The sequence below is a fragment of the Trichoplax adhaerens genome, genomic scaffold (genome assembly GCF_000150275.1).
Source record: "Trichoplax adhaerens TRIADscaffold_1 genomic scaffold, whole genome shotgun sequence".
NCBI classification, from domain to species: Eukaryota; Metazoa; Placozoa; class Uniplacotomia; order Trichoplacea; family Trichoplacidae; genus Trichoplax; species Trichoplax adhaerens.
The window spans coordinates 10,792,065-10,814,028 of NW_002060943.1; the positions used below are offsets into that span (position 1 = coordinate 10,792,065).

A 21,964-nucleotide genomic window follows, 5' to 3' on the forward strand; every position below is an offset into this window, starting at 1 on the left:
TCTATTTAGGATTGTTTGCCAATTTTTGATCATGCTGCATTAAATCTTAAATGTTTCAGTGGAGCATATTCTGTAACTCAAGAATTTAATATATTTGATAAGCATATTATACCATAGTTATGGTGTTGATAATCTCTCGTTATAAGAGTAGTAGAAATACTAGTAAATAGTTAATCAAAGAAAGTGGTTAATATGTGTTCTAGTTGCTTATCATATTGTGGCATTTTACTTATTAAATGATCAAACATTGCATTTATAGAATAGAGTGCTCTATATCCTCGGTACTTTCCAGAATTATTTCAAGTCGAATTTGACGATTTAACGTTATCTTCTCATTTCAATCAGCTTACAGCCAGCATGATTAAACGTATTATAAAAATACTATCTCTAGCTTAATAATTATAATTGATGGAATTTTAATCCTACAACATCAAATCAAAACTTTCACAACGGATTTTTCGTTGGGCAGGTGTTTTAAGTCTAATAAATAGTAAATATTATGATATGGTCGCATTAAATATTAACTGTGAGTGAATAAAGCGAGTCAAGATGTCGTATACTCCTTTTTAACGGTACTGTAAATAATATTATCTATTGCATCGGAATGTTCTCAACTTATTCAACACGGTTTATAAATTTGGTCGAGTGATAATCGCTTACTAGTAACCATAAATCAATCATACTTCAAATATAGTTTTACTTCGTAATGATATCGCTATTTGTGTTGTAATATTTATAATTTGAATTATTAAAGATTCTTTCAATCTGGTTACTGTTTGATATACATGCAGAGCTATACTGCTAAGATAGAAACTAGTATTTATTAATCACCTCATAAACAATTAATCTGTCCTTTTATAGGTCCTAAATTCTGTAACGCTTTAATCATAAGTTAACTTATTATGCAGCGCTGCCGCAGGTGAGAATTATCATCAAGATTATAGCTCATTCAGTAGTTAACCATATAAAGTAATTGTAACAAAAATTCTTTTTAACAATGTTGCAGTCTGTTTTCGAGATGTAGTCATAAAACTCAGTACGGTACTTTTACTGGTCATAGTACTGTGTATTCGATGCAAATCACAGCTTACTGTCCCCAGTTAAAATTGCTGTTGACGAGAAAAATTCCGTATTGGAAAAAGCGAAAAATTTCAATCAACTTGTGCCCGACAACGTTACTACCGATTATTTCTAATTTGGAACAAGATGATACAACAAATATTGTTAAACTTGATGTTATTTCTCATCATCGGCTTAATATTTCATCCTGGTAATGGTGAACATTATACGCACGAAAATGAATTCAATATGGAACAACATAATAAAGGAGATTTATACATTGGAGGACTCTTTCCTGTGCATTCTATTGGTTGGGATGCCAGTGGTGTTATACCTGCCGTTGAAATGGCTCTGGAAGACATAAATAATCGATCGGATATCCTAGCGGGCTACAAGCTTAAATTACTATGGAAAGATACTCAGGTAAAGTATTTCCTTCAAGCAGTCTCGAATTTTCAACTCTATTTTAAAACATTTCGTCGAGTAGAAGCCACTGCATAGAAGAACATTACGACTGAATTACACAAACTGGTTTCTTGTGCCATGTATATTTTCGCTGACAGTGATTGTGGTTTGACATACGGTACTATTGAGGAAATGTCGAAATTAAAACTTTTTCAGAGTTCTTTTACGGAAACAAAGTTGAAAACTTGATAGCGTTTACTAGCACCGCAGACACCCTTTGTTCTCAATTTTTTTCATAATTTACGGTAACTCGTATGAAAAATTTTAAAGTCCATGCAATATGATATCGTTTATGATTCTATTTTTGTCATTCAAATCAAATAAAATATTGCAGTCGTCCATATACAATTTGATCTATCTGGATTTTGCCGTGCGACAAGATTTAGCTAGTATACTATAGCGTTGAGACATTGATGGTAATCTACTGCATAGTGATAGAGATAATCCATTGGAATTTATTTTGTACCAACGGCTTTTGCTCGTTTAAGGAGAGATTATAATTACCAGACTTTCTATTATAATAACGACGGCCATTCGTCGAGATTAATTCACTTTCTATTTAAGCAGACGTCATCTATGTTTTTTAGGGCAAGAATCACGTAGGTTTATCGGCATACTACGACATTCTTCGTAAGCCTCCAACCAAAGTTACAATCTTGGGGCCTGGATTTACGAATATAGCCACAATGACGGCGGAGAATTCCCATTTTTATAATTTAGTGCAGGTAACATGATAAATAAAGTAAGATAGGTGACCGTGATACAGATTATTATTATTATAGGATCACGTACGGTGCTCTAACCTTGTCTTTAAAGATATTCAGCCTGTAAAATTATTTTCTCGAATTATTTCGTTGCATATCGGCTGGTATTTCTTAACGTTATGACGATAAAAAATTTCTAGTGGTAGTTTGGATATTTAATGCTTACGGCTTAAATTTCACCATTTTGCGGCTGTAAAGATTAAAATATCATTGTATAGCTAGCAATCGTTATTACCATAGTTGATTTTATTTTTCCTATAAGATTAGAATAGATTCGATTGGATAATGGCCGGATCACTATAGTTTTTATTAATTCTGTAATATTAATTAAAATACATTCACTATTCCACATGCTCTGACTACTATCAATTAGTTGTAAAATAACCGGGTGAAAATTTCATAAACCGTTAGTGAAAGTGCTACTTTGCTGAAAATGGATTAGTGTCTCAGCGAATTTTTATTACCAACACGGTGATTGATGAAATTTTGCCCGAAGCAATCATATCAGCCCTGATGCCACTGAATGTAGTAATATTTTTAGTTTTCTTATATAAACTGTTTATATTACCAAGTTTTCCTAAGACTATGTTGACTACGTCATTCAATTTGATCAGGCAGAAAATTACGAAAGATGAAATATTGGAACTTGCAATTTTATTATCGCTGATATTTACCTTCATTTTGCGGTTTAAACTGGTAGATAAATATTGTGATGTATTGCAGTCTTCAATTTCGTTCTTAATTAACCAATTTTATTTTACTGCCTGTATAATACCTGACGATTTGTCTTATAACGCTAATAGAAGACTCTTGCTCTTTCCATCTTGCTTAAATACCAGAAAGAAAATAATCCCTTGTAACTGTATTCATACCATACGTAAATGTAGATTTTATCCTTCGTTTCTATCTAGGCTTACTTTGTTCATTTTTGATCGGTTCTAATTCCTCCAAATAGTAACTGTTGAGAGTTCTAATTTCGTCACCCATTTTAAAGATTTAGTTGCCAATAGATCAATACTGTACTGTGTCGCGCTTTTTATTTTCTGATTATAATTAAACACACTCCTGCACCTGATTAATTGACTTTATTGCGTATCAAACCTACGTAATATTGTTAATAGTGATCTTTATTCTTCATCTTGTTTTTACCAAATCGTTGAGGGGAGTACTACGTTAAGAAATAGTATAAAATGTTCTATGTTACAACAACATTTTTGTTCAGTAAATATCTCAAAAATAAATGCTTTACAGTAATATTCGAAGCAGATTTTATTAATATCATCAAACAGTCGATAACCCTTGAATGAAATGTTTCCCTATCTGTTCACTTAGAACGAAGAAAAGCAAAAATGAGAAATTACTTCATCATCATTAGTAAATTTAATGCTTTATTTCAAGTTTGCGTGTTTAATTAACATCATAATTGTCATTTTCTTCTCGCAGGTATCCTACTCAGCAGAGGGTGCTCGTTTATCAGACAGAAATCTCTTTCCTACGTTTTTTCGTACCTGCTATAATCCGAGTTCATTCAGTTCACAATTAGTAACCATATTACTTCATTTCAACTGGACTGAAGTTGGCCTTCTTTATGCGAATAGTGACGATTTTAGCCATGTAAGTCGGCTTTAAAAGTAATAATAACAAGATCTACATCTTTTTCTCCTTGTGGTCATTTCAAGACGAATACCGCATAGTTGATAAACAAAATCGATTTGTTAATTATCACTATTCATCATAGTCGGTAAATTCATTAAAGAAGAGCTTCTCTCAAGCTGGTATCAAAATTGCTATTGCTGAAGACTTTGCTGCCGGTTCATCTATGGAACGAGAAGTTACTCGGATTAAGGTATATCGTAAATAATGCTTAAAGTTTTAAATCATTTGATTGTTTTCTTAACCAGATTAAAGTTTAAGAAATGCATAGAATAGCCATTTGATTCATGTATAAATTAGATTATTCTCATCATAAGGAATCAAAAGTAAATATCATTATCGGTTTATTCCATGTTGAAGATTCATGGAAGGTATTTTGCCAGGTAGGAAAGATTTATATCCATTAGAATCTCTGTATTAGTAAGTCATTCAGTTAATCCATCATTGCTGCTATCAAAACAACCAATTTTAATTTGCTAAATGGATAAATAGAGGTCGCGTATTTTAATTTAAACAGATGACATTAATCTACTTGTAACTTTGTATATGTTACAGTTTTTAATTTCTATGATAAACGATTGAATTAGGCTTTTACGTTACAGATCTGCGTGATTGCACGAGAGACAGAAATTTTAACTAATAAAGATAGCCATAAACACAGCAACTTCTAATTAAAATAAAATTTAATCCGTCTTTGTTTTAATTATTAATTGTATCAGCCAACCAGCATGGTAATTAGCTTTTTAATTGGCAATCTATACTTATAGAAGAGATAAAATTTTAAGTAGGATGTAAGTTTGTCTACCAGCACAGGACCTTTAGTTTTAAATAAGTTTTAATTGGAATATAACTTTGCATTTTTGCCTATATCGATCAACGTTTTAAATTCGGATTTACGTTGGTAATCTACGTAATGATAGAAGAAATAGTACTTTTATTTAGCAAATGAATTAACGAATATGATACTTTTCATTAAAAAAGATTTAATATAGCGAAATGAAACTTTATATTGTTACTGGTCTGATTTTAACCATATCGACCAACACTTTGAATTAGGCTTTTAAGTTAGCCATTTATGGATACGATTACGCTTGGATTATTCCTAGTTGGCTGTCTAAAGAATTTTGGATAAAGTCTAACAACATCCAAGGTGTAAATTGCACCTATGACCAAATACTACAAGCATCACAATATTCCCTTGCCATTGATCATTCAAAGAGCAATGTACTAAATAGATCGACAGTATCGGGCATGGTATATATTTCATAATTTTTTTACCAATCTAGTAGATAAAATGAGATCATCAGATTAAGAGTTTAATTATATATCTGATTATTTCATTTCTAGTAGAGATTTATCCTTTCTTGTGTTCATGCTATTTCTTTACATATTCATTCCTTAGAGTAGATTTAAATATGAAGTTGGTTTCTGATAAAGCAATCAAAGTTTTGGTTATATAATATTAATTATAATTTTATGGTAATATATGCAGACTCCATTAATGTTTCGGCGACGATACCAAGAGCGACTTCAAACTAATAATTACACTTGCCGAATAAATCCTTATGCTGGGTTTGGTTACGATGCTGTGTGGGCAGTTGCACTAGCTTTAGATAATTCCATTCAAGAATTAAAAATGTACAACAAGACTTTAACTGACTTTAGTTATAACGATTCAGAGATGGGTGGCATAATTTTACATCAAATGGGGCTAATCGAGTTTGAAGGAGTAACAGTAAGAAAGTGCTTTCTAACTAACTAAATATTTTAATGGAAGAATAAGCCAGCTTAGCTTATATTTTTTAACCTTATTAATGTTAAAGTGCAACTTTATTCATATTATTATGATATTTTGGTACCTCAATTTAGAATTATATTAAGTTTGATAAGTTTGGAAATGTTCAGCCACGTAAGACCTATTTAAAGCAGTTACAAGGTATCTTTAATAAGCTTTCAACAATGAATTTTATTAAGCTTAGTCAGGAATGAGTTTGGTATTAAAGAAAATTATTACAGTAGGTGACACTATCATAACGATGCTATTTCTAATTAAATATTCTTATTCTTCATACTTGTAGGTGGAGAATTACAAATTGTCGGCATTATTTTAGCTAATTCTAACCGAATTAGCTATCAGAGTCCCCAAGTATCTCCGTTGATATGGCCAGGTAACATGCCGAAGACTATTAATACGATGCCTAATGTCTTCACTCAATTTTTTCATACAGATTTAGTAACTATCTTATATTAACTTACGCTTTTGGTTTGTCTTATATTATCATTTGATGATATTGGGATGAAATAGTATTTCTACTGTAGTAACTATATTTTTCTCTACTACTATATTCACCTTAAAATTATTGATCTTTTCGTTTACTTTACTCTACGGTACTCTTTGATGTTATATGGAAGAAATACAGTACTATAACTAATATACCTGGTAATTTTATGATTTTTCTCCGTTAACTGAACAACTACCTTGAGATTATAAGGCTCTTCATTTTATCATTTGCTACTATAAGTTAAAATAAGATCAATACGCTTTGAATAGAATAGAGTTTGGTTTCCCTTGTCTTTAGTCACTACTCTTAAATTTTCTAATCTTCATTTATCTAATTTAGATGACCACACTCCGGTTGCAAAATATCGTTTTGTCCTCATCAATATTGGAATTTCCCCAATACAGTTTTATTTTATGACAGTCTTAGCGGTAACTGGTATTTTACTCTCCACGACATTAATTATGTGTAATTTCAAATTTAGGCAGGAAAGGTAACTAAAAATTGATGAATACTCGTGCAGCCCAGGCCGCAGCATAAGATTTGTTTCTTAAAAACGTTTGCAATCTCAGTATATCAGTTACTAATTATAGCAGTTTCTATATAATAACAATTGTAGCTCTCTGGTTACCTAGCTTATTAAATTTTTAATGTTATTAGTGTAATAAGGTACAGTTCTACATTAAATTAACTCTATAGCACAATGATGTAATATTAAAAGGTCTTTAAACTTTCAACTGAACAATAAATAATGGAATTATTTATGTGATTGAATTAAGCACATATAACGTTACTAAGTTCTTAAGTATTATGTACGCGTATACTAGCACAATTTAGTGATCATAATATTAATAAATTTGATAAATAGCTAACGATAAACATTGATATTTGTTCGTCGTAGTTTTTATCCCATCGAGAATAAATAATAAATTTTAGTCAACAACTATTACAATGTTAGAAGAAAATCTCTCAGCTTATAATCTTGGTCTAATTAATTTTACTTAACTTACAATATAATTTAATTTCAATTGTTACAGAAATGTCAAAATGTCAAGTCCGAAGTTAAATTATCTTGTTCTACTTGGTTGTATAATTTTATACATTGCTGTTATCGTCATGGGTATTGATGGAAAAGATTGGATTACCAAACTTTGCATGGTTTGCTAGAATGAATCTCGTATCAAAATGGATTGTCCAGAGTTTTTAGTTACCAATGTTGGTTTAGGTGCTTCAATTCTAATATTTACTTTTTCTATTGAAATTCTTAGCTAACTCCGTGGTTTATATGCGTGGGTTTTACTTTAGCTGCTGGTGCACTCTTCACCAAGACTTATCGAGTATACAGGCTGTTGACAGCAAAGACTAAACTTCGAGCTGTAAGCATTGCTAGAATTTTTTCGTTCTTTAAGCTGAAAAAGGTAGACTAGAATTCCTTTATAACTGCTTCAAATTATAATATACACAACTATAGCCAATTCGAGACCACCATTTATACGCCATCATTTTCATTCTGTTGGTCATTGAAGCTGGTATATTAACTGCTTGGACAGTAGTTGACCCGTTGCATTCAGAGATAGCTTATAAAGTTTTAGATGTAAGAAATTGATCTCAGATGCATCATTATTTTTACGATGTATTTTTGTTATGAATATCCTTTGAAACTTCTAATAATGGATTTCGTATCAATCAATAAATTAGATACCAATAGCAGAAAGAGGCACACGTTATTGTGGATATTATTTTCAATGCAATTGTAAATATAAAACATATTGGTTTGTTACAACTATATCTCTCAATGCCGTTATACTTTTGTTTGGTGCTTTCTTGGCATACGAGACAAGGAATATCAAGATCACTTCAATGAACGATTCAAAAGAAATTGCTATATGTATTTATAACATTATACTTTTGTGTGGTGTGGCCATTGCGGTTTACATAACGACGCCAAAACATAGTGGCATCACCTATGGAATATCTGGAGGACTAATTTTATATTGTACTACTTCTTCGCTGTGCATTCTTTTCGTTCCTAAAGTAAGTGTCCTAACTTTAATGCTGAGAAACTCCGTACAATTATGCCTAAAAGCATATCTCGCATAGTCTATGTCTTCACTTAAAAAAATCTCATTTATGATTCAATCGTTTTTAGATTGTGAGAAATTGTAAGTTAATCAAGCGTCGTCGACCAAGTTGCAGTACTGAAGCTAGTTGTAATACGAGTGTAATGTTATCATACGACACATTTCAAGAGGTTAGTAGACAAATTTCTGAATCGTTCAGTAGGACTGCTTACAAAGGTATCTAATGACCTAAACTTGATAATAAATAGTTTTATTATTTTTTGGCGAATTCATTTAACAGAAAGAGAATGAAATTAGAAAACTCAAGCAAGAAGTTGATCGATTGCAATCTACACTACAAGTACTGAACTGTACAGATACCAAAAAATACGACAGGAGTGATCCTTCTGAGTAGTCCATTAGAGTTACGTATATTTGAGTAAATATAATGTCGATAGTTCTATATACGCGTATGCAAATAGCAACCGTAGAATATTACAACTTTACAATTAAATTACACAACCTGCATTATTTCATTAAGTATATGTTTATAGCAACCACGATCATTAAAATAGTTTAATATTGCGGTTATATTTTAAGATCAAAGTATAAATAGAAATTATAGGGTATATGGTACTCATATTTTTTCACTTCTAATGCTTAGTCGCATGAAAATCTATGCTATATCATGAATTTTTCTTTCTTTCTTACAATGTTCGAGATTGCAATTTCCTTCAACGTTTTGACATTAGGCAATGTTACACTTTGATGACAGCCATCTCATCTCTTTACTTTAGCTCTGTTTTAATACAAATTAACTTTACATAATAGACGAAGTTTAATCTTTATTTCAAGCAATTGTTTGAAAAGTGTCGAATAATTAAATGTGAAAATCCAAGAGTTGTATGAATTAAGTTAATATCGCTGAAGGACATCTATAAAATGAAGAAATTAATAAATAGTGACAATCTTTGATTGTACTATGTTCATTATCAATAATGCTTTGCATTACGAGCACTATCAAGGCAATTACGACGGTCAGAGTCACGCCTAAGGGCAAAGAAATACTATTTCCGTCACCACCTTAACAGGATCTCCATTTTACTAGCTCTCGGGTAGCGACCCGACTTATAGTTTTAAAATCGACATCCATATGCCTCCTCCAAAATCTTTTGCACCGGTACCACACTTCTGCTGGGAAAGCTGGGCTTCCAATGCCATGAAAGATACGTGCAATTGATGAACCATTAAATTTTTCGTTATACGTTGATAAAAAAGAACAGATATCCCGACGTAAGCCATCTATCGTAGAATCAGAAACTTGTAGCGTTGGTAAATGGGCTTCAGTATTAATATTTTTAGATAGTAGTAATGAACTTGGTTCTTGCGATTTAAAATATTCTCTTATTAGTGTCTGTAGTTCACATGACTTTACGGGATCGACGGTATCGATACAATCTTTACAATCCTTATAAGCAACGCTATGTAGGGCAGCATAAATTATTTGCAAGTTCTGTAAACTATCTTTCTCTTTTTGTCTTACAATGTCTAAAAGTTGACAAGCTATGTTATCTCTATCGCTATCGCTCAAACAACATGGCACTCGAACATGAAATGAATTGATTGTAAAAGTTACATTAATACCACTTTTGATAAATTTATTTGTATTATCATTGGATTTACGCCACTGTAGTTTAAAAAGCTCACGACGTACGGGTTCGTAATCCCATCCCATTTTATCAGCGACTTGAACGTACGGAAAAGTAAAACAAGGCGATCTTTTATCAAGTCTTTTAATTTTTTGTAACTTAACTGCGGCTGTTATTATTGGTACTGTTTGGACAAGCTTCTTCCAGTAACTATCTGAACAAATGATTTCACAGACCGAATGAATCGGACTTAGGATAGAAATCAGACCAGGAAATTGCATATCAATGTAGCATAGTAAAGTCTTAAACACTTCTTCCCTTATATCCAAATTGACAGTGACCTTATCGATCGGTATCGTTACTTCATGTCCAATAGCATAGTTTTGTGGTTCATGATCTTCACTTCTAGACCCTACTAGCGAAGGTACAAATTTAAATCGATTAATTTGGATAAGTTTGTTACTGACTGATATCATTTCAGGCAACCCTACCTTCTGATTTTTTCTCTTGGATACAATCACAGAAGGGGAATAGCATATTGATAAATCGTTTGATAGTATAAGGTTCAACAGCATTTGCGTAAACATGACGCTCTAGTTCACGTATATCGTGATTCTGTAGTAGACCGTTGATATAATAAAAATATAAAAAGTTAATAAATGTTGTAAACAGTTCAAAGGTATGACTGTTAGAACGATTCAACGCTTACGTCTTCTCCTAAAATTACATGGCAGTGAGCCGGTAGACCATCCCTGCCTGCACGTCCTATTTCTTGGACGAAGGTCTCGAAAGTTTTCGGCATGTTGTAATGTATGATGCCTCGAACGTCTGCTTTATCAAGGCCCATACCGAATGCCACGGTGGCAATTACGATTTTTGTTCGACCAGACATGAAATTTTTCTGAACTAATCTTCGTTGGCGAGGTGACATTCCAGCATGATAGCACTCTACAGCATGTTCAAGATCAACTTCTCTGTGACAATCTTCGATAAAGGAAAACTAACATCAAGAACCTTGAGAGGGTATAAGTAACTTCTGTAACATTTGACATACCTTCAAATGTTTGACGAAGTAGGTAACTGCGTATAAGCTGGGCTATTCTCTCAGTTTCATCTCTTCGAGTGCAATAAATTATGATTGAATTTTTGAATAAAAATCGATTACCGTTCAGGAGAGTGACTAGTGCCTATAATTAGTAATAATAATTTGTTAGCATAGAATTCGTCCAGCTGGTGCATTATTCATTGGGTAACATTACATTATCTTTCCGATCATCGCAAGAAACTGATATGTGCAAGTTTTCAGGTAGAGTAATCCCTTGAATAACTCCATCGTCTGAATTCGCTATTCCAAGATGGGCACAAACGGAATTTATGGTCGGGACTGTCGCTGTTGCTGTGAGCCCTAATAAGCATTTCACTCCGAGTCGTTCTTTAAGTAGCTAAGTGTTGCAGTACAAATATGTTTAGAATATTACTAAATGATAAATCACTGACAATGGAATAATTTGCACATCACTATACAATTTACCCTAACCTTACAAAGTAATAAATAGCACGGTCGAAAATGGTGAGACCATTCCGATACACAGTGAATCTCATCAATGCACGCGAAAGCTACAGGGGGCAAAAGTGTTCGTAAACGTTCGCCATCATTTAAAGCAGATACTAATGTCTCCGGTGAGGTGAGAAGCACAGAGATTTTTTTATCTTCTAATTGTTTGTACACCTTTTTTCGCTGAGATTGACTCAAGTTAGAGTGCAAACAGGCACCTTTGAGGAAAGGCGGAAATTTTGATACCTGCCATGTTTCAAAAATTTATTACATGAGGAAATGATATCAATATAACTATGACGTAAAAATAAAGAGAATAAGCCAAATTAAGTTGTAGATGTGAGTTAACCGTTATCAAGTTGTTGGTATAGTACCTGATCTTCCATCAGAGAAACTAGAGGAGATATTACCAAAGTAATACACTCCGATCGTGCAGCGTACAAACGGGCGGGCAGCTGGTAACACAAGGACTTTCCTCCACCGGTTGGAAGAATAGCAAGGGTCGACATCCCTGTATTGTAAAAATATGAAAATATGGTACGTATTAAAATGCAAGAAGCGGTACAGTAGTGCACGATACGGTTAGATTCTTCTTAGTATTAGCAAATTTAGTTTTATTGATAAAAAGTCGAATTTCGTACCACAGAGTATCCGACTTATCACTTTTCTTTGTCCGGTCTTGAACGCACAGTATCCAAATTCTTTTAGGCTAGAATCTATGATCTTATCCATGTCCTCTACTACGGTACAGTAAGGTTTTAAAGACTCTCTAGATGTTGAAGGAATATGCATCGGTCGGGGCAGTCCAGGGTAGCATACAATATCATTTAATCTGAAAGGATGTTTATCATCAATGGCTACATTTGTAATAACTTTTTAAGTCATAATTTGAAAATATGTTGTATCGCTACAGTGTACAGTCTTATACTACATAACTAACTGTAGTACTGCAGATCTAAATAGAGAGCGAATAAGTCTATTACTCCGATTCTCGGCTGTTCTCCTCTTTTTCTGCTTTAACCGAGTTTTCTGAATCGATATTATTATTTGATATTAGATCATCTTCTACAATTGAGGGATATTCTAAGATTTTCGATTTACTAATAGTCTTTTCATTATTTTTTCTGGAATAGCTTTGGTAGCCACCAAATTTTCTATATTATGATAAGATAGAATTTATCTATACGACTCACATAAACAGTTTAATTCGACAGTATTTACTGTTTTATGAAATAATCTTATAAACATCTAATTAAGTAACATAATTATGGTACTGCTGTCCTCCTAATCTACTGTATAAAATCGGTTCAAATAGTGCCTTTTAATTTTCAGTCCAGTATTTTCTTTGTTGGAAAATTTAGAATTTTTTTTCCACATTTTCCTTTTATATTGAGCACCGGTCATTTTGCGACCTCGAGGTTTGTAAGAACGAGATTTCATATTTAGTCGTACATAATTCGCGTCAGGTATCCTTCAGATAAAAATATCAAAATTATAAATTCGGACATTCATACATCCTATCCATAGATATGAAATTTAACAAGTTCGGTTTGGAATAGACGTAATACTTCGGCAATGCAATGGTAGCGTAACATCATCGGTACTAGAATTGTGCTTCAAATATTTAGTTATGAATTAAAGCTTTACCTAGAGGTACTTTCTGGATATTTAGGAGTTTTCATCTTTTTAATTTTAGTAGTGGTTTCTTTTCTAAATATAAATATATGTACAGAATCATAACTGTATTGACATCATATGCCATAACAATACAGTAGTTACAGTAGATTATGAGGCTATGTATTTCCTGAAAGGAGGTTTATCATTTAGTAGTAACTCACTCTTGCGTAGCATTAAAAGTACTATCTGATATAGATCTTTTGTTCGAATCGCAAGGGACTTCACGATCATTAGTTTCTGCTAACTTGCCATTATTCCAATCACCTTTCTGTATCGTAAGAGACCCCTAATTGTATGCATTTGATTATTTTTTTACAAGAAATCGTTGCTGAGTGTTGGACAATGGTAATTATTCGCAGAATGCAGCGAAGAATTCTAAAACTTGCTTAAAACCTGTGGTGGTGGTGGTGATATAGCAGGTATGTCCAGCGTTTTTGTCGAATCGGAATGGAGATCTTTTGAGTTATTTTCTGCTGTACTCATTGCCCATGGTGGAATAACGATATCGGGCCAAGTAGAATGTTGCTCGAAAGAAGATGCTTTAGGGTTACGTTGACTAAGGCTCAGAAATCTTTTAGTAACTGCAGATGGTGTACTATAATAGATAATACAAATATTCGTATCACACGAACGAATAAAAATTTGCAATTACTGCTAAATTTTAGTAGCAAGATTCCTCCAGATCGGTAAAAAACTCTAGACTTTAGGATACAATCAGTGTCAAGCTTGTCGTAGATAGCTTTATTACGTAGTTAGTAACCTTTTAGGAGCAGCAGATACGATCTTGAATCCTTTGCATTTGATATCGGTATTCGTCTCCAAGCCAGACAGCTAAGAAGTAAGTCAAAAATTGTAAGCACAATGTAGAATAATGATTAACTCAATCGATAAAATTATAAGAATTCGCACGATTTAACTCTTAGCTTATTCGCAACGTGGCATTAAGAATAGTATAGTGCTATATTGTAGTATCGCAATATTATCGCTTGCAGTTGATCTACGCCATATATGTGAATTTATGATGATCAGTAATTTAAGCTTGCCTGTTGGTTGTATAGGTGCTGATGTCTTGCAGCAATTTCTTTAGCCTTATTATAACGTATATAAAAATCTAAGGAGCAAAATAGAAGTTATATGCAATTTCTATTGGATATGATAAGTGTCTAATGTTGCATTTATTTTTTTTGATTGTATTATAGAAATTAATTTTTTAGTCTGTTATTTCAATATTATTGAATTTTTAGTATGATAAATGTTATATCGTTTTTCGTGGAGATGATGGTAATAATAGGGCGACTGGACTAATTTTTTAGTTTTTGCATTAACCTCAAATCCTATGCTTGATAACTCTTATAGGGCGTGGAATAAAGGATCAGATTAAGTGATTGTTTATCAAGTTTTTACATGCTACATCTACGGATGTGCTCAAGCCCAACCAAGTATACGCGTGTTTATACGCGGATGTACTCGTGTAAATGATCTATAAACAGACTTTGAAATATTTTATTTATAGGGTCGATACTTTAGGATGTAATCATTTTTGTGATTATATATTATCTATATTTGAAAGCAAGTTAGCTTGTCATAGACCCAATTTTTACAGCTTATTTGATCGTTGGATAATACTGTATTTTGCTATTTCCCCAAAAAGCTATATGGGCAGTGATAATGGAATAATCATTATACAAGTAGTGCTACGTGTCATGATTTAATAATATTCATACCTTTAATTGAATCGCAATTATCAATATCAGCCTAGAGAAAGGAGTAGGATAGAGCCACGAATTAGTAATATAAAACGTATAATAACAATCAGCGATTAGTGTACGTCCGTATGCCTCATACGAAAGCTACTTGGATTTGATTCATTCATAAATTAGGCGTATTCCGCATAGGACTACTGATATTAATGCATGCATTATCATTACAAAGTTTACAACGTTATTTAAAATCAAGAGTGGTATTAAATTGACAGGTCTAAAAGATCTGTCAGAGACTCAAAGTTGTGTTATCTACATCTTTGGGCGTAATTTCAGGTTAGTCAAGAGCTAAATGATTCTACACATAACAAGCTGGCTGCTCGTATCATACAGTACTGTAACAGTAACCAATAAGAATTAATGTATAGATCTACAGTAAGACAAAATGATGGACTAAATAGGAGATCGATATTACGAGAACAACCTTTGATGGTTTCTTGCCTTTCTCTTTATAAAATTGCCTTTCCCAGTCTTTAAGCTGTTTTCTCAGTGTACCAACCTCCATAGTTGCGATTTATTTTGAAATCGATTTTCTTGACAGCTTAGCTAGTATTACATTCTACTGTACAGTATACGCGTCTACTTGCTGGTTCATTTATTATTAATTCTTATTCGTGTTTCAGTCAGTCGGTTGTACTGTACAGTACCGTACACAAGCAAGCAGAAAAATCTGGCGGAGTACGGTAATTTAGAGCAGGCTAAGTTTTTGGCGGGAATTTGATTCTTTCTAACCAGTACAGTACTACGGACCATTACAGTGTACAGTACTGTAGAGACTACAGTACTGTACTGTACACTACTGGAAGTTTTTTTTACCACTGAAATTTGAAACCTTACAACAAGTCGACAGTAAACTGTCCCCCCTATCAGGGGTTTCTCGATTTTGTACTTAACTTTTTGCTATACTCTAATTAATGAAGAAATTGATGACTAGAGAAACAGTGTAGATGGTTCCCATCAACATCACAGACAGTCTGTACGGTACAGTACAACGTACTGCACTGTACACTACTGGAAGTTTTTTAACCACTGAAACCTGAAACCTCACAGAGGTCAATAGTAAACTGTGTCCTCTATCACGGGCTTCTCGATTTTGTACTCCACTTTTTGCTGTACTCTAACTCATGAAGAAATTGATGACTAAAGAAACAGTGTAGATTGTTCCCATCAACATCACCAATCCTGCACTCTGTACTTGGGATAAATTTCCCCCCCCCCAAAAAAAAAAGTTGAGAGGTCCTTGCCTGCCTCTAGTAGCAATGTTGACTTGGTAGTTCATAGATTAAAGATGATTTTGAGGCCATTTGCTTCATTGTCAATGATTTTTTTGCCCTGAGTTATTCACAAAAGGGCAAAAACCTACAGTACTACAATACAGTGTACTGTAGAGTAGAATACTAGCAAGTACTGTATTCGACGGCACAAGTGTGCATGCTCATTGTGGCACGTGCACACACTCACTAGACTGTAATGTTTCATGCTACACTGCTAGTCCAATACTGGCATAACTCATTGTTGGCTGCTTGGAAGTAAAAAGTGCGACGAGTTCACTTTTCTCGCTGCCATTTTCTTCGGACGTTCCCTGGCAATCGTTTATCGCGCCGTTCTTCATCATTGCTTTTCTGAAACGTTCTTTTGCGGGTAAGTATTAAGATTCTATGATAGGCAAAAGTTGATAGAATACGCTCAGTATGGTAGTAATTCAAATACTTCCAACTATTTGCAAACTATTGTGCTTGCATGTCCTTTTCCACACTACAATACTGTACCATCGTGTCATCTTGATACATTGACTGGACGTAGACTACAGAGCTGTAGTGAATGCTTAGATATAAAGTTTAATCCAACTAGTCGACTTTTAACGATTCTGAATTATTCTATTATTGTTTAAGAAAGAAAATTTCATTTTGTGATTTAGGTGCGTAACCTTTACAGGTGAAATCTTGCTATATTTGGTGACTAAATAATACAAAATATGGCTGATGATATTAATGTCGATGAATTGATCGAAGCACCTTATAAGAAGACTGAGGTAACGGGTTTCGATTATAACATGCTGATAGTAAAAATAACTTACTGAGAATGGATCGAGACGCTTGAGTATTTTGCAGATAGTACAGTAGTAAAGTTTATAGCACTACTAAACAACTTCAAGTAGAATATACGCTTTGGTGCAATGGAAACCTCAAAGTCTTCTGCATCGATGTAGTAGTACTGTATATGTATATATATAGATTGTACTATAATAGTGCAATAGTCCTTCAATATGCAAGAGGGATAAAAGTGATTACGATCCCTGCTCTTTGCAGTACTTATGATATATACGTAGAAAGATTGCATACTATTGTATGCATGTACTGTACAATAGTACGTAAATCAGCATAAGATGCTAAATTCGCATATAAAAATTGGACGTTTTTACTGCATATGATAAAAGCACGCCACTGCTTAGCCATGTCTATGCGGATACGGTACTGTAGTTTCAATATAGCCTATGGCTAATAACTGTGTAATGACGCTTATTTCTATTCAAATCTGAATTAAGCCGGATGATTAGCTAAAACTGCTGTTCTGTTCCGTTATAATGTAGAATGTAGTTGTATAGTACTGTACTTTGTGTTCTATATAACTTGATGGAATCAAGTAATTTTCATGTCCTTGAGAAATTACAAGTCAACATACTCGTAAAACGTGTAATCGTAACTAGTAATGCACTTGGTATATTGTAACTCCTTCGTTGTTGAACAAGTATACAGACAGTATTGGCAAGTATTATATTTTATTTCTTTAATGAAGACTAGTTTTCTATAAATACTGAGTGTGTAGGACTCAAAATTGTTTCATGATATCGATATAGCTTGCGATACAGTACAATATACATGGATTGTTATAATAAATTGACTATTCAGTACGTACGTGGAAATCTAGCAACCTGCATCATTATCTGTTATAAAGATCAGTTCGTTATATTATTCCTGAGAAAAGGATATGAAAAACTATGCGTGCTTATACAAGAATTGGTGTGGGTCTGTCCACAAATAACTATGATGCTGACAGTTGTATGCATTCTCTTTTCTAGAGCTTATTGACTTTTACAACGTGCTTACAGCTTGAAGTTATATTGAGGTAGAGAACAGTTTGGGAGAAATCGTCTCACTTTGCGTCACTGCTGATATTTAAATTGTACTCGTTGTAGTAGTACATTTCTGTAGGTTTACCATTTCGTCTAAATTAACAATTACCTGGGCACTTATGATACTATCACTCATCGATTGTGCGTCATGAGAGAATTCGCATTAACATTGCTATGCGTCGTTGTTATTTGTATTCGGGATTCGTATTGTGTTAAGACTTTGATACAGTATATTTGTTTTGTTCAGATAATTCGCTTCCGTTGCATTTATTCTACTTTAAATAATAGTTGGTATTGCGATATGCCTCGACCGTATGCGTTATGTTGTCTGCTTCTAGGCCTGCTGCTGTCAATACGTAACCATTGGTGTTCGATTGATAGATCGAGAGATTGAGTAATCGATTGTTGTCAGTCGATGAAAGCAAGGAAGCTACCCGAATACTTAGCTGCATCATGCTGATAAATTACCAATTTTTTTTTCTTGAAAAATATTTCAAATCCTTAATTATAGAATGAAGTGAAGCCCATAGAAGAAGATAAAGACAAGGACCAAGAAAAGAACGACGCTAGTGGAGATCGCAAGAGGTAAATATCGTCCGCCATAGTTCAAATGAAAATTTTAGTCACAATTGTAAATCCCTATGGACTTTTACTTGACATTGATTATACTAAACTATGAATTTTTATATAATACTGCTTAATATGATAAAATATAGTAAAAGCAAGAAAAGAAAAAAGAGTAGAAGCCGCAGTAGCAGTCCTCGACGACGTAGTCGATCTCCACGTCGTCGTAGTCGATCTCCACGTCGTCGTAGTCGATCTCCACGCCGTCGTAGTCGATCGCCACGCCGTCGTAGTCGATCGCCTCGCCGTCGTCGATCCCCTCGCCGTCGGTCTCCAAAACATAGGCATCGGTACAGTGATGAAAAAATGTTGTAATTTTTTTCCAGATTGCGACTTTTGAATAACTGGATAGACTGTCAAAAGCTTAAGATTGTTAGCGTTATTATATTACATTTACTGCACCGTTGATCACACTATATGTTAATTCAACTTAAAATGATAGGAGGAGTAGAAGCCGAAGCCACGATCGTCATCGTAGAAGAAGTAGGAGTAGAGATAAGGAAAGTAAGCATGGAGGAAGACGCAAGAGTCGTAGTAAAAGTAAGAGTCCAGCTCAACCTGCGGAAAGGTAACGATGCAAAATGGTTAACCTCTAAATTTTGCTAATTGGTATTAATGTAACTACAAACCCTAAAATGGATGATAAAGTTATACATAAGATTCAATTCGCATTGATTTATTTAGGCCTCCACGTGCAGCTTCACCTCAGCTAACTCCAGATGAAAGGGATCAGAGGACAGTATTTTGCATGCAGTTAGCTGGTAGAACTGGTAGAAGACAACTGGAAGAATTATTTTCTCCTGTTGGGGAGGTACCATATGATTTAATTGTCCCAAATTAAAGTTATTAAGATGTAGAGTAAATGAAAGTCAGAAGAGATCTTATATCCGTTTGCTATTTCGTGTCGAAAATACAGTTTTAACTCGCAGCATGCAGCTTTCGTTCTGTATTTGACATTGTATCATTTATCGAAATTAACGATCTTAACATTTTAACGTTTCAGATGCGAGATATACGGGTTATTGCTGATCGTAATTCCCGTCGGTCCAAAGGCATTGCTTATGTTGAATTTCGTCTAGTAGATTCTGTCGATAAAGCACTGAAGTTAAATGGTACGAAAGTTGAAGGAATTCCAATAATGATCCAACGTACTCAGTCAGAGAAGAATAAGTGAGTCTTGATAATTTCACGTGTTAACTATATTATCCATGGTATAATTCAGATAAAACTTGCTTATAGGATTGCTGCACTGCAAGCTCAGCAGAAAGCACAGCAAGGACCAACGCGTTTATATATCGGGTCGTTACATTACAACATTAACGAAGATATGCTGCGTGCTATTTTTGAACCGTTCGGATTGGTAATATGATGCTGCATACGAATTATGTCAATATATCGCTGTATTCTTAATGACATTTGCATGATCGGAAGTTACCGTTTCTATGTTAAAAAACGATAGGTTGAAAACGTAAACATAATAAGAGATAGTGATACCAATGTTTCAAAGGGATATGGATTCATTCAGGTAGTATAAACTATTGTACCAGTTCGTGATATTGATGATCTATTTTGTTAGTCAGTTTCTCTAATGTAAGCCTAACTTTTCAAGTTATACGTTAATGTGTCTGAGTTTAAGCAACTGATGCAGGAGTAAATTTTAATCATGTTTTATTGATTCATGATAATATACAGTACAAAGAACCTGATAGTGCTAGAAGAGCTCTTGAGCAACTCAACGGTCTGGAGGTGGCAGGTAGACCAATTAAAGTTGGCACCGTAACCGATAGAAGTGCTGATTTGTCAGCAATGTCTGCACTAGATGATGATGACACCGAAAGAGGTGGAATCGAAATGAATTCGTTATCACGTGTTGCGTTGATGGCTAAATTATCTCAGACACATAATGCCAGTAAGTTTGATAATTAGAGTTTAATTCCGTACTGCATCATATCTCCTTTTATTAAAAGTTTTTAACATTAACTTCTTTGTCTTGCAAACAATTTTTAATGCATTTTATATCTGCTTAAAGATTTAAACCCACCTACCGCATTAAGCAATACTTCCTCAGCTACTGTGCCGGTGTCTGTGCCGGTGCCTGTGCCTGTGCCTGGACCAACTCTTCCTGCTACTGGTCTAATTCCGGCAGCTAATACGGTGCAAGCTTCGCCTTGTTTCTTAATATCGAATATGTTTGACCCAGCTAAGTAAGTACGCTTTTGCCGTCACTTTTTTGAAAATCTTGAATTTATGTTTAGAGATGTTGTTTACTACAGAGAAACGGATCAGGATTGGGATTTAGATATCCGTGACGATATCATTGAAGAGTGCAACAAGCATGGAAATGTTTACCATGTATATGTAGATAAAACTTCCCCTGTAAGACTTCTGTTGCTTCCTAGTTTCACTTGAGCTTATTATTTACCATGCCTAACCCTACGTGTGTAATTCTTTTGTCATTCGTAGAAAGGTATTGTGTACGTAAAGTGTCAAACGATTGATGTTGCTGCTAGGGCGGTTAAGTCTCTAAATGGGAGATGGTTTGCAGGTATAATCGCTACCCTTTTAGTACTATTGTTCGATTAAGTAATAAATGGAATTACTATGTGACTCGCAACTAAGTTAGGAGTGTTTCTTTCATAGGTAACATGATCACAGCACAATTTTTATCATTGGCGAGCTATCATACGACCTTTCCACAAGCAGCGAATGCTAATACACCATTGAAGCCTTCTGCGTCATAGGTTATGGTAAGGTATCGCTAAGATAAAGAGCATCGTTGAAATGAAGATCAATTATCGGGCAATGTGAATTACAAACTTAAGTATTATCAAAAGTATTGCTATGACCATGAATGTGAATTTTGTCAGATATAAATGAAGCATAGCGAAAAATGTGCTGTTATAACAGTAGCTTTTAAGGTAGTTTATAATTTATACTGTGAGATATGTTGAAGAAGCGTGTATTTAGTTGGTGTATGCCTGTATGCCCTCTTAAATCGCATAAGTTATCTAGAATACCACGGTACTGTCGGATAAAGTAGCTAAACATCACTTATAGGTTTTGTATATCAATTTGTTTTGATACAATTCTGTTCCCTTTCATATTGTGACAGTGCTCTATTGAATAGTCTATTATAAAAAATAAAAAGATTTTGACGATTAGTCATGCAATTTCTTGTGTATCGAGATTGGTTAGGAAAGCACTTTTAATCTTTATGGTTTACTAATTATAATAATATAAGAGAGCAATACTACAGGTGTGAAAAGTGTGACGGGAAATATCATGA

The 21,964-nt window shown here is 33.9% G+C and overlaps 4 protein-coding genes across 4 annotated transcripts; 2 read left to right on the plus strand and 2 right to left on the minus strand.

The window, feature by feature from the left end:
• Positions 1-1,206: 1,206 nt before the first annotated feature.
• TRIADDRAFT_52582 (uncharacterized protein) lies at positions 1,207-8,695 on the plus strand (the record flags this gene model as incomplete). The annotated part of the gene is made up of 16 exons (XM_002108237.1): positions 1,207-1,482; positions 2,112-2,249; positions 3,732-3,902; positions 4,027-4,134; positions 4,259-4,324; positions 4,998-5,195; positions 5,434-5,676; positions 5,811-5,877; positions 6,020-6,109; positions 6,563-6,713; positions 7,258-7,378; positions 7,489-7,638; positions 7,692-7,814; positions 7,919-8,254; positions 8,370-8,471; positions 8,582-8,695. The coding sequence occupies 16 exons, from the start codon at positions 1,207-1,209 to the stop codon at positions 8,693-8,695; spliced, it is 2,454 nt and encodes an 817-aa protein (XP_002108273.1).
• A 687-nt stretch (positions 8,696-9,382) lies between these two features.
• Positions 9,383-12,195, minus strand: TRIADDRAFT_11173 (uncharacterized protein; the record flags this gene model as incomplete). Its single annotated transcript, XM_002108969.1, has 8 exons — positions 9,383-10,341; positions 10,421-10,544; positions 10,639-10,903; positions 10,944-11,116; positions 11,189-11,371; positions 11,467-11,730; positions 11,859-11,995; positions 12,126-12,195. Coding segments are annotated over 8 exons (2,175 nt in total), but the record flags the coding sequence as incomplete, so codon positions are not given.
• Positions 12,196-12,463: 268 nt separating this feature from the next.
• On the minus strand, positions 12,464-15,426 carry TRIADDRAFT_52584 (uncharacterized protein; the record flags this gene model as incomplete). The annotated part of the gene is made up of 6 exons (XM_002108970.1): positions 12,464-12,638; positions 13,132-13,194; positions 13,323-13,447; positions 13,555-13,756; positions 13,922-13,992; positions 15,346-15,426. 6 exons carry the CDS (start codon positions 15,424-15,426, stop codon positions 12,464-12,466), a joined length of 717 nt encoding a protein of 238 aa, XP_002109006.1.
• A 3,937-nt stretch (positions 15,427-19,363) lies between these two features.
• On the plus strand, positions 19,364-21,491 carry TRIADDRAFT_37071 (uncharacterized protein). The gene is made up of 9 exons (XM_002108238.1): positions 19,364-19,489; positions 19,682-19,848; positions 19,918-20,038; positions 20,138-20,203; positions 20,371-20,587; positions 20,747-20,882; positions 20,952-21,054; positions 21,142-21,223; positions 21,319-21,491. The coding sequence occupies exons 1-9, from the start codon at positions 19,427-19,429 to the stop codon at positions 21,417-21,419; spliced, it is 1,056 nt and encodes a 351-aa protein (XP_002108274.1). The 5' UTR covers positions 19,364-19,426; the 3' UTR covers positions 21,420-21,491.
• The last annotated feature ends 473 nt before the right edge of the window (positions 21,492-21,964 follow it).

Coding starts and splice junctions, on each gene's coding strand:
- TRIADDRAFT_37071 (XM_002108238.1), top strand. CDS start 19,427: ATGCAGTTAGCTGGTAGAACTGGTAGAAGACAACTGGAAGAATTATTT. Junction 20,204..20,370: donor AGGGATATGGATTCATTCAG/GTAGTATAAACT, acceptor GATAATATACAG/TACAAAGAACCTGATAGTGC. Junction 21,224..21,318: donor AAATGGGAGATGGTTTGCAG/GTATAATCGCTA, acceptor TTTCTTTCATAG/GTAACATGATCACAGCACAA.